The sequence below is a fragment of the Patella vulgata genome, chromosome 1 (genome assembly GCF_932274485.2).
Source record: "Patella vulgata chromosome 1, xgPatVulg1.2, whole genome shotgun sequence".
In the NCBI taxonomy this organism is placed as follows: Eukaryota; Metazoa; Mollusca; class Gastropoda; family Patellidae; genus Patella; species Patella vulgata.
Genome location: NC_065879.2, coordinates 67,323,047 through 67,336,918, shown reverse-complemented (window position 1 = coordinate 67,336,918; position 13,872 = coordinate 67,323,047). Strand labels below are relative to the sequence as shown.

Below are 13,872 nucleotides of genomic sequence, written 5' to 3'. Positions count from 1 at the left end.
ATAATACCATAACCACGCCTGTAAAACTGATCGTTTACAATTTTGGCTTGAATCCTACGATCCGGTTAAGCGTGATTAACTGGTTAATGGATTTTCTCACGGGTTTCATATCCCATTTCAGGGGTCCTGAAACCCTACAATCTCAACAAATCTGCGTTCTGCTCTTGCAAAATTCTACTAATATTAAAGAAATTATTGACAGAGAGGTTGCGGCAGGTCATTTTGCAGGGCCATATACCATCTTATCTCTGCCCAACTTCAAGATTAGCCCTTTAGGTGTTGTCCACAAAAAAGAACCAGGAAAATTCCGAGTAATCCATCATCGCTCTTTCCCCGAGGGTTCCTCATATCAGTAAACGATGGCATCTCGGATCACCTGTGCACTGTATCCTACCAAACTGTTGCAAACGCTGTTGCTATAATTCGTCAACTTGGTCCAGGTGCCCAAATGTCTAAAACAGATGTAGAAAATGCATATAAAATTGTTCCCATTCACCCTAGGTTTCAGTTTTGAGGGCAATTATTTTTACGATAAAACCTTGCCTTTTGGGCTTAGTTTCTCTTGTCGACTGTTTGAAGAGTTTAGTACGGCTATCCACTGGATTATCGATTCAAACTTAAATGCAAAGGGTACTGTTCATGTCCTTGATGATTTTTTGTTTATTGGGCTTCCACAGTCCCCGGTATGTGCACAATATTTGGCATTCTTCCATGACAACATAGCGCGTTAGTAAAATTAACTCGACAAAAACTGTCTTGATGTCTCTCGTGCTATTGACCCCTATACGTTTCAATCACAATTAACAAAGAAACTAATGTACAAGTCTAAGATTTCTTCTACATATTAAAACTAAATTTGAAATTATTCAATATTAGTCAATGATTATATAGTAAGAAGTCAGACCTGAACAATTCGAAGCATTGAAGATCCTGGTTAGGTATGTAGGCGGGGATTGAGTTCAAAGAACTTCATTGAGTCGTGTAGAAATAGATTAAGCGGAAATAGTGTTATCGTATTTGATCAAACAAGATATCTTTAAATATGAAAGCTAAAATCTTTAAATAATAAGGTCTACAGAATGCAGTCTACCAATCATCAATTAAATAGTTCAAAGTATAACCCAAAATATTGCAGGAAATACTACTTATCATTTTAAGTCAGTAAAAAGTCATAATTCAGCCAAAAGGAATTAACGGAATCCTTGAAACTTGATCTGTAAAACAAAATGCCAGACATGCCAATGGGACAGACGGGCGGAAAATCTATAGTTCTTCCGGTATTTTCAGTGTGTATTAAACACTATATTTAACCGTTATACTATGAAATTGAGGCTATAATTCTTAAACTATATGGCATTAGCCAGTTCAGTAAAATTACTAGCCTTTTTCATTATGGATTTCTGCCCTCTCTCTCTCTCTGTCATTTATAATATCAGGTCTGTATTAGTAGACTACAACCTACGCAATTCATAGGAAACTGAACCGTTCGATCATAGTCAAGTATCATTGTTTCGGCCCCAGATTCGTCAGTGACAAGGAATAGAATCGCTTTCCTAATATTTTGAGGATTTCCCGGATTCTTTTGTTTCCTTCCACTGTTAAAGAAATGAAATGAAATGAAATATGGTTTAACGTCCGACTGGGCATACTCTATGCTGTGTACTATGAGGGAAATTTTGCTCGGACAGCGGTGCTACGGCCTGCTCTTATTTCGAATTCAAACTGTCAATGGTTGTTTTACATTCACGCCAACGAGTACATGGGACCACGGTTTTACGTCCCATCCGAACGATTATATATTGTCCATTGCCAGGCCCTCCGTCCTACATCACTGACAAGAGGGAGCCGAGAATGAAATCCCGATGAGCCCACGTCCTACTCACAAAGCCACCGTGGCTCCCCTCTCTGTTAAACTTAAAGGCCCGGTACGTAATGAAAATAAACTTTGTATTGGTCACACCTTCATTATTCATTAACTGTATTCAAACGGTGTTTAACGTCCTACTGTTCTGCACCTACTGGGCTAAAGAAGACGGTCGTACGACATACAATGTGCGAAGCACGATGATGGACAATTCATTAAAGTATAAAGATTAAAGTCAACAAGTACAAGCGTACTATCGACCAGGAACCAATCATGACGTCATTGCAGCCATCTTGGTATTGTGACGTCATATCAAAAATGAAAGTACGTCCATAGATGCGTAATTGTCTAAAGAACAAGCATGGCAAATTTCATGTGGATCATACTTGAATTAACGGAGCCTTAGGATTGTTTTTTAAAGGGCGTGGCCCCTAAGACGAACAACAACAGGAAAATGAGTAACAAGTCAAAACTTCGAAAATAAGTCGAAACATAAAACACCGGGGTTGTGAACAGGAAACTTATTAACTGGTTAATATAACATATAACTGAGATTAACGCGTCAATAGAAATGAATTATAACGATTTTCCAGCCAAATATGCATATTATATTGACGTCACAGAGTGTTAAGGAGTTTTAACAGACCCATGAAAGGGCCTGATTCATGCAAAATATCATCCATAGGCCACATTGCCACTGTCGCTTTAGTTACGTCTGCTAGATCGCATGTCCACGATCGAAATAACTTGGTCGCTAGTCTCCCACTCGGAATCAACGGTGTTAAGGAGTTTTAACTGACCCATGAAAGGGCCCGATTCATGCAAAATATCATCCATAGGCCACATTGCCACTGTCGCTTTAGTTACGTCTGCTAGATCCCAAGTCCACGGTCGAAATAACTTGGTCGTTAGTCTCCCACTCGGAATCAACGGTCCAAGTCGAAAGCAACAAATTCGATTTGTTTTGAACGTTTTCCCCTCGAAATTCCACCTAAATACTGGATTTAGAGTCCAGAAAAAAAATAATGATCAAGAATAATTTTTTTTTACTCTCTGAAATAGGTTGGCTACGAAAATGACCACGTATTAGGAACTTCGTTAAATAACTCATATTAACTCGTTAAAGTGTTTACCAGTGAAAGGAAATTTTAACTTGCTTTCAGCCCTGTAAAACACACCTATAAATAGGCTACAAAGACATGCACTAAAATTGACTTATTTGTGCAGCCGTAAATAAACTGGTCATATATTATTATTAAAATACCAGATGTTTATATACAACATGACAAGATGTATGGAAGACCAAACAGCTCTTTAATCTTAGTTCTTATTTCTTAGTTCTTAATTCATAATCCTTAATTCTTATTTTTTTCATTAATTTGTTGTCTTATTCCGACATTTGTACTCTAAAATTAACATTTGTATCTTAAAATCAATATTTGTCATAAAAAAATTTTGTTTAATTTAATTTTAGTTATATAAAGATTAAATTTATTTTGGAAAATCAAAAAATTAGCCTACATTTACATTTCATCAGATACATACAACAAAAAACAAATCTCGAACAACAAATTTCCAAATACAAATTTCCAAATACAAATCAAATTTCCAAATACAAATTATGTCGACATGAGCGGAAATCAACATGGCATACAATAAGTCACCATACAATAATGGGAAATCGAGAAAGCATATATACAATAAGCAAATTCGCTGTACGACCGCGACTGTAGTGAAACCACGTGCGTAGTATGGCTATTGGGCCGGGCGTTCAAAAAAGAAAATAAATTGAAAGCAGTCTATTTTCAGAAATTAGGTTATTGTCTCATAGCGACATTTTTTTCTCAAACGAAAGGGTGTTTTATCTCTTCTAAATCATGTTATCATGAATGTGCCAGGGAATAAGTAATATATTGAAAGAGGAATATAAAATACTTGCCGGTCAAGCATTACACGATAACTCGTATTTTAAAATTTAAATTGTATATCTCTATCTCTAGAGAGGGGGGGGGGGTGTATTTAAATTCAAAATACTGGTCTTAATACGAAATCCCAGTTATTCATCACCGGAAATCATTATTCTATCGCCTTTGCATATATGAGTATTGGTTATTTACTGGCACATTCATGATTACATGATTTAGAAGAGATAAAATCCTCTTTTGTTTGTCTAATGCGTCGCTATCAAAAAATAACCTAATTACTAAAAATAGGCTACTTTCAATTTAATTTATTTAATGCTAGGTCGGCTTAACCAATATATGTAGAAACTATGGGTTAGCCATAACACACACGTGGTTTCGCCAAAATCACAGTCATCGAACGAGTTTTTCTTATTGTATGCTTGCTCGATTCCCCATTGTTGTATAGTGACTTATTGCATGCCAGTTTGATTTCGTCGTCATAATGTTCCGGTTCAATGAATTTCGAGAAATGTTTTTGGACAAATGTTTTGCAAGATTTGTATTTGGAGATTTGTATTTGGGAATTTGTTGTTCGAGATTTGTTTTTCGTGATTGTCTCTGATGAAATGTAAATGTAGGCTAATTTTTTTGATTTTCTAACATAAATTTTATCTTTATATAACCAAAATTAAACTACACCAAACCACATTTTACAAATCCTGTATGGCAAATATTGATTTTAAGATACGAATGTTAATAAGAATTGATGACTATGAATTAAGAACTAAGGATTAAGAATATTGAATAAAGAGCTGTTTGGTCTTCCATAAAGATGTTGTTGTTTCTTGGATTTATTTTATGTCAGACTCCATGGCTTCGCTGTCATAATGTAATAAAGTTGACAAGGAAGTCTTATATTATTTTATCAAAGAAAAAATAAGAGAAGATATATTTATGAGCATCGCGTCAAGGACGGTCATAACAAGATTCTTGGTTCTTCCAGCCACACTTTATTACCAGTTTATATGGTGCATCCTCGGTATCCCCAGTGACATCTTTCCGTTTTACCCCATTATAGCCTATATGCCGGTGATAGTAGGTAGATTCTACGAAATAATCAAAAAACAATTTACATACCAGTCCTTAGTGTCATTATTCACGTTTACCACACTGATTCAAAAGTAAGTCGATAAAAATAGTAGAAGTATCAAGGGCGGATAATTTGAATTCGTGAAAACCCCGTGAATACACCCAGTGTATAGTGGAGTAGAATGGAAAGGTACCACTGAGGGATACCGAAGATGGTACACGTGTTGATTATTTTATATAAGAATTTCTTTTTGTTTATGGTTTTGTATTTATGCTTAGTTCTGTAAAAAATCGAAACACTTTTTTGTATTTTATCAAAGATTGACACATTGCAGTATTCAGAAAGAGCACGGAAATTGGAGTAAACTTAGATTTTGAGATTGGTTTTATTTTTATTTTCTTTTATTATTTCTATTTTCATTTGGTGAGTAGAGACACAATAGAGTTCATATTTCACGTATTTGTTTTAAATCCGACCCAGATTTCATCGAAAAAGTGGAAACCTAAATAACATATAAGGTGATGGAGAAACTGAAAAAACACGAAGCCCCATTTTAGACTCTGTGCAGAAATAATGTATTCAAATCTATTTAGGCTTCACTCTGATTAACACACAGATCATATTTCGGTTCGTTTTTTATAATTCAAAATTTCGTTTTACTTATCTTTACTACACTAGGATCTGAAAGAGTTATATAACCCGCCTTCTGGATGAAGTGAGGGATTAGCTAATGATGTGAGGTGCACGGAACTGTGAGTAATCCACTAGAAACATCAACGTTGATTGGTTAATCAAATGTCTAACGTCATAGGGTCAAAAGCCGCTCGTATGACCCCTGACGCAACCTTGCACTACAACTGGTCAGATCTTTATGTAGTAGAGGCCACCGAAAGTATAAAAAAACGAAGCGAAATATAAATCTGCATTTTATTCAGATTGTTTAGGTTTCTTTCTTTTTGAGTTTATAAAACTGTTAAACAGCCAGTTTGGCGTCTTTGAGATAAATAGAGAACTACAAGCTCGTACATTCGAGTCCGTTTTTTCTTTAATAAATTTTAGCTTATATTTTTGATGAATGTAGTTGCTTGGAGTATTTTTATTGTAATATTAGCTATCATTAATATGAGAGATGGATGTATGTAAGAGGAAGTGGTAAACAGCTGCTGTCTTGTATTTAAAAGATAATTTCTCTCGACATTTATACTTCGGTCTGTCCTAAAATAAAGGTTAAGTAGATGAACGGTCTTTTTTACAAGAATGCACAATTTATTTTTGATCCATAAGTCTGATTATTTTATTTCGTTAATAATTAGAAAAGGGATGAACTGGGCCAATCACCCTATATTGGGCCAGATTCTATAACCAAACTAGAAATAAATTTGTCAGGGCGTATATAAACTAATAATAAGTGTCCTGTCAATGTATCTTGAGAGAGAGAGAGAGAGAGAGTATCCAGGTAATACAATGCCCTGGCAATTCTACCTAAGACAGAAAGAGCGAGAGGGTGTGTGTGTGTTAAGGAGTTTTAACTGACCCATGAAAGGGCCTGATTCATGCAAAATATCATCCATAGGCCACATTGCCACTGTCGCTTTAGTTACGTCTGCTAGATCCCAAGTCCACGGTCGAAATAACTTGGTCGTTAGTCTCCCACTCGGAATCAATGGTCCAAGTCGAAAGCAACAAATTCGATTTGTTTTGAACGTTTTCCCCTCAAAATGCCACCTAAATACTGGATTTAGAGTCCAGAAAAAAAATAATGATCAAGAATAATTTTTTTTTACTCTCTGAAATAGGTTGGCTACGAAAATGACCACGTATTAGGAACTTCGTTAATTAACTCATATTTACTCGTTAAAGTGTTTACCAGTTAAAGATGACAAGATGTATGGAAGACCAAACAGCTCTTTAATCTTAGTTCTTATTTCTTAGTTCTTAATTCATAATCCTTAATTCTTATTTTTTTCATTAATTTGTTGTCTTATTCCGACATTTGTACTCTAAAATTAACATTTGTATCTTAAAATCAATATTTGTCATAAAAAAATTTTGTTTAATTTAATTTTAGTTATATAAAGATTAAATTTATTTTGGAAAATCAAAAAATTAGCCTACATTTACATTTCATCAGATACATACAACAAAAAACAAATCTCGAACAACAAATTTCCAAATACAAATTTCCAAATACAAATCAAATTTCCAAATACAAATTATGTCGACATGAGCGGAAATCAACATGGCATACAATAAGTCACCATACAATAATGGGAAATCGAGCAAACATATATACAATAAGCAAATTCGCTGTACAAAATGAAATGAAATGAAATGAAATGGAGTTTAACGTCCTACTGTTCTGCTCCTAACCTGGGCTAATGAAGACGGGCATACGCCATACAGTGTGCTATGAGGGAAATTTAAATTCGCTGTACGACCGCGACTGTAGTGAAACCATGTGCGTAGTATGGCTATTGGGCCGGGCGTTCAAAAAAGAAAATAAATTGAAAGCAGTCTATTTTCAGAAATTAGGTTATTGTCTCATAGCGACATTTTTTTCTCAAACGAAAGGGTGTTTTATCTCTTCTAAATCATGTTATCATGAATGTGCCAGGGAATAAGTAATATATTGAAAGAGGAATATAAAATACTTGCCGGTCAAGCATTACACGATAACTCGTATTTTAAAATTTAAATTGTATATCTCTATCTCTAGAGAGGGGGGGGGGGTATTTAAATTCAAAATACTGGTCTTAATACGAAATCCCAGTTATTCATCACCGGAAATCATTATTCTATCGCCTTTGCATATATGAGTATTGGTTATTTACTGGCACATTCATGATTACATGATTTAGAAGAGATAAAATCCTCTTTTGTTTGTCTAATGCGTCGCTATCAAAAAATAACCTAATTACTAAAAATAGGCTACTTTCAATTTAATTTATTTAATGCTAGGTCGGCTTAACCAATATATGTAGAAACTATGGGTTAGCCATAACACACACGTGGTTTCGCCAAAATCACAGTCATCGAACGAGTTTTTCTTATTGTATGCTTGCTCGATTCCCCATTGTTGTATAGTGACTTATTGCATGCCAGTTTGATTTCGTCGTCATAATGTTCCGGTTCAATGAATTTGGAGAAATGTTTTTGGACAAATGTTTTGCAAGATTTGTATTTGGAGATTTGTATTTGGGAATTTGTTGTTCGAGATTTGTTTTTCGTGATTGTCTCTGATGAAATGTAAATGTAGGCTAATTTTTTTGATTTTCTAACATAAATTTTATCTTTATATAACCAAAATTAAACTACACCAAACCACATTTTACAAATCCTGTATGGCAAATATTGATTTTAAGATACGAATGTTAATAAGAATTGATGACTATGAATTAAGAACTAAGGATTAAGAATATCGAATAAAGAGCTGTTTGGTCTTCCATAAAGATGTTGTTGTTTCTTGGATTTATTTTATGTCAGACTCCATGGCTTCGCTGTCATAATGTAATAAAGTTGACAAGGAAGTTTTATATTATTTTATCAAAGAAAAAATAAGAGAAGATATATTTATGAGCATCGCGTCAAGGACGGTCATAACAAGATTCTTGGTTCTTCCAGCCACACTTTATTACCAGTTTATATGGTGCATCCTCGGTATCCCCAGTGACATCTTTCCGTTTTACCCCATTATAGCCTATATGCCGGTGATAGTAGGTAGATTCTACGAAGTAATCAAAAAACAATTTACATACCAGTCCTTAGTGTCATTATTCACGTTTACCACACTGATTCAAAAGTAAGTCGATAAAAATAGTAGAAGTATCAAGGGCGGATAATTTGAATTCGTGAAAACCCCGTGAATACACCCAGTGTATAGTGGAGTAGAATGGAAAGGTACCACTGAGGGATACCGAAGATGGTACACGTGTTGATTATTTTATATAAGAATTTCTTTCTGTTTATGGTTTTGTATTTATGCTTAGTTCTGTAAAAAAATCGAAACACTTTTTTGTATTTTATCAAAGATTGACACATTGCAGTATTCAGAAAGAGCACGGAAATTGGAGTAAACTTAGACTTTGAGATTGGTTTTATTTTTATTTTCTTTTATTATTTCTATTTTCATTTGGTGAGTAGAGACACAATAGAGTTCATATTTCACGTATTTGTTTTAAATCCGACCCAGATTTCATCGAAAAAGTGGAAACCTAAATAACATATAAGGTGATGGAGAAACTGAAAAAACACGAAGCCCCATTTTAGACTCTGTGCAGAAATAATGTATTCAAATCTATTTAGGCTTCACTCTGATTAACACACAGATCATATTTCGGTTCGTTTTTTATAATTCAAAATTTCGTTTTACTTATCTTTACTACACTAGGATCTGAAAGAGTTATATAACCCGCCTTCTGGATGAAGTGAGGGATTAGCTAATACTGTGAGGTGCACGGAACTGTGAGTAATCCACTAGAAACATCAATGTTGATTGGTTAATCAAATGTCTAACGTCATAGGGTCAAAAGCCGCTCGTATGACCCCTGACGCAACCTTGCACTACAACTGGTCAGATCTTTATGTAGTAGAGGCCACCGAAAGTATAAAAAAACGAAGCGAAATATAATTCTGCATTTTATTCAGATTGTTTAGGTTTCTTTCTTTTTGAGTTTATAAAACTGTTAAACAGCCAGTTTGGCGTCTTTGAGATAAATAGAGAACTACAAGCTCGTACATTCGAGTCCGTTTTTTCTTTAATAAATTTTAGCTTATATTTTTGATGAATGTAGTTGCTTGGAGTATTTTTATTGTAATATTAGCTATCATTAATATGAGAGATGGATGTATGTAAGAGGAAGTGGTAAACAGCTGCTGTCTTGTATTTAAAAGATAATTTCTCTCGACATTTATACTTCGGTCTGTCCTAAAATAAAGGTTAAGTAGATGAACGGTCTTTTTTACAAGAATGCACAATTTATTTTTGCTCCATAAGTCTGATTATTTTATTTCGTTAATAATTAGAAAAGGGATGAACTGGGCCAATCACCCTATATTGGGCCAGATTCTATAACCAAACTAGAAATAAATTTGTCAGGGCGTATATAAACTAATAATAAGTGTCCTATCAATATATCTTGAGAGAGAGAGAGAGAGAGAGTATCCAGGTAATACAATGCCCTGGCAATTCTACCTAAGACAGAAAGAGCGAGAGGGTGTGTGTGTGTGCGTGTGTGTGATTTTGTAGCTTCGCCCAGTTGAGCTATATTTCATGACGGGTTGACACGGGTTGATCAAAAATTGATCTCCTAATGACAAGTTTGGAGAAAGGTTCTCCTCATACTGACTCGTTTTGGTGGCCTACTAACCAGTAAGTTCGCAGTTCGTTCGAGGTGTTGGTTGAGAAAGTTGTGTGGGATAAAGCACGAGATTGGGGTTATGCTGGGGAAAGAAAGACTGAAGAAAATAACCCGAGAAAAAAAGTCGAGGCCCGTAGGCCGAGGTTTTTCTGTCGAGGGATTTTTCTGAAGTCTTTCTTCCCCAGCGTAACCGAAGTCGAGTACTTTATCTTGCTTATAAACCGTCTATTTTTACATGTAGCCAAAATGAGAATATCCCAGCATTGCAATAAGAAAAACCTTAGATCATGTTTTCTTATGAAAAAAAACCCCCGTACCCTGAAAGAATAACCTGTTACAGGTTTAAAGAAAAACTTTCAGAAGAATAACCCGAAATTCCCCTGTTCCAAAGCCGCCCCCGACTTTCAGACCTCAAGTTATTCCAGGCATAGATTATACACCAAAGGTCAAAGAGATTTACCGTTACAGGTTTATAAGTATGGTTTCACCGTGTCAGTGGTTCAAGACGGGGGTCTTTCGGGGGACAGCATCTAGTCCTTCTGTTTATACGAGAAACCGATGTCCCGTTCACAGTTGGAATTCGATATAACAGTAGGCCGCAGCACCACTATCTAAGCAAAATTTCCACCATGACACACTGTATGACGTATGCCCGTCATTAGTTCAGCAGGTACAGAAACGTGGGACGTTAAACTCCATTTTAATTCAATGCAATATATATTTTTTTATAAACAATCAATAATGGAGGTTCATAAACAGTATAGCACTCTACATTCTGACCACATCATTGTCTAAGCCTTCAACACTTATAATCCACTTAACTTAAAATTTCCCCATATTTCAAGCCATTGAAATCTCAAGTAGTCAATCATTACTGCCACTTCGGGGATTTTCTTTCGACGTTTCTTCCTGACAATTTTAGAAGCATCGATTACTTTAAAAGTCGAATTGTTAAACTGACACTTTGCTTGCTAACAAATCGGATTGCCCTATGAAACATTTTCATTTCTTTATACGGTAGTGAAATGACAAACTGTGTTTTATAAAATACACGTGGTTCAATAGTATTGTCATATGTTTAATCACACAGTATTTATTGGGATGGAATAAAAGGGGAAAATGCCAACACCGTCGAGTATATTCTATACCGGATTATACCAATAATTGACTGTGCTATAGGGGAAATTTAGCCCGGACGCTACTGCCTTCTCTATTTTGAATTCCAACTGCCAAGGGTCATTTTACGTCTACGCCAACGGCATCTGAATGACTATACACCTGGCAAATGACAAGCGCCACGGTGATAAGAGAAACCACGTTGAAAAATCCCTGTGAACTTTATCGGCCAACACCGAGATCGAACCCCGTGTCCACTGGATAGTCAGTCGACGAACAACGCATTAAGCCACCGCGCCTTGAATCAAAGTGTCTGTATATATTTACACAAGCGTGTGTAATGTGGTGAATTATAGGAAAATATATGAGGAAATCACTGTAAGCGATTTGAAATACTGGTGCCTGTATACTCTTCCTGGTACAAGTAGAGTAGACTTACTCATTCTTGTTCTGATTGGATGAGTTCACACAACCGACAAATATGTGCTTTTGTATTGTAAACTACTTGTATATCAATATTATTTATTACTTACTATTTTTATCAGCACTTTCATACATCTGTCGTAGTTCATCATCTACAGGATTCAGACCAAAACATCGGATTAATTTTTTGAATCCACGGTAATCTACTTCGTCGTTGTTTGCATATATTTCAAATGTCTTTCTTAATTCTATAAATACGAAGATAACACCGTTTACAAGAAGGCGACGAAGAAGTAGCAATATTTTGTTAATGTGTCATTTCTACAATAAAACAATGCAATAGCCCTACTGCCCCCCCCCCCGATGACGTATGTATACTAAAATACGTTAGAATAATCTGTACAAAGAAATTCAATATCTTTTACATTTACAAGATAATTTAAAGAAAAAAACTTATTAAAAAGAAAAATGCATTGAGCATATATATATATCCTGTCGCTGCAGGGTACTATAAAAAAAATCGCTACTCTATCATACGTGACACTATACTGCAAAATAAATCATTTAGTTTGAGAAGAAAATGTTTGATGGCGGATCTTGAGATATTTTTTACCAATCACAACCTTGAAAACTTCCATGGTTTAATTCAATCGGAGATTTTCCGAAACCTCTTGCTACCGTACAAACCAAAATTTATAATTAAATTTTGAAAGCCAGATGGTGCCACATAACATTGGATAATATTAATCAAGGGATGCACACAAAATGTCGTCAATCGGGGCATTTCGAAACGAAATGTAGGACTATTTTACCTTGTCTCTAGGATGATGAAGTATATATTAAAATCGATACAAGATTCTAAACATTAAACGCCATTAAACAACCAGGTTTCCAGCATAGTGGCACTATATGGTGGTAATGGATTATGAGACCAGGACATTACATAATCAAGTGACAGGTTATTGAGTTCGGACAGCGATACGAGATGTAAGTGGACCTAATCAAATGCATTTCAGAAATGTTGATTGGTCATGATAATCGTATTGAGTGGGCGAATGCCTTATCGCCCGGAATTATCGCACTTACTAGATTGACACCTTCCGTGGCAATAAAATCAATTTATTCGGGTCTTCCCAATTATTAACTGCTCTGTTGTTTTTTATTTGTCATCCAAGTAATTAATTCTCCGATCATTATGCTGTTGGGACTTTGTAATGGTGTCAACTAACAAGGAAACCCCTAATATAACTTGAGTTGATGACTTTAATGACCGATGGACACTAAGAAAGGATGGGTAATGACGTACTTTCTACTTGTTCTTCAGAAAGATTCAAATCCGCTGGAGCGTCGTCGCCATTAGCTACAACTTCTTCTTGTTCCGCTTCGACTTCTGGTTCAACCTCTTCCTCTGCAGGTGGCTCTGTGGACTCCTCTTCTTCTTGTTTAACTTCCTCTGTTTCGCCTACAGAACATGAAATACAAGTAGCAGCAAATTTATTTAAAATATTATTTAATATCTATCAAGTAGTCATCAGCTTCTGAAAATCAGGTCTAACCTCTTCAAATATCTGGAAGTATTGACTTGTGTAAAGGCATTGTATGCTTATTATTTATTATACCATGTGTGGAGTAAGCATGGCTTACAAAATATTTTTTCTACGATTGCATAGAAGACATAACGATAGGCGACATCAAAATCACACTAGCAAGGGATTTAAACAGTAGCTTGAATATATACTACACATTGTACGAAGTTTTATTTAGATTCCTTACAACCTTACAAGTGCATGCGATTAAAATATTGCTTTACGTTGTAAATACGAAAGAGAGAGAGAAATTGGGTTTAACGTCCACTCGATACAAACTAGGTCACTTTGGGACTAACATATGGTTTAATTTATTTATTTCAATAATTCGCTTGCGCGTAGGGGTCTTGAGCAGTGGGAGGAAACCGGAGGACCCGGAGAAAACCCAAATTTCTAATTTAAATTTTTAGAGCGGTCGTAATAACAATACAGGTCATCACAGTATGATGTGATTTATTATTTTTATATATGCCACTGTTAATCGCGTGTACATCGGACTATAAATTGCCCACTCGCACATTATAATCCACAA

The 13,872-nt window shown here is 35.3% G+C and overlaps 1 protein-coding gene across 1 annotated transcript in view; it reads right to left on the bottom strand.

The window, feature by feature from the left end:
• The window catches only part of LOC126820554 (uncharacterized), a 56,411-nt gene that overhangs the window by 15,413 nt on the left and 27,126 nt on the right, over positions 1 to 13,872 (bottom strand). Inside the window, exons 3-4 of the mRNA XM_050548587.2 lie at positions 13,061 to 13,216; positions 11,865 to 12,002 (exon numbers count right to left, since the gene is read on the bottom strand). Of these exons, the coding sequence (XP_050404544.2) occupies positions 11,865 to 12,002; positions 13,061 to 13,216 (294 nt within the window). The remainder of the gene's footprint in view (positions 1 to 11,864; positions 12,003 to 13,060; positions 13,217 to 13,872) is intronic.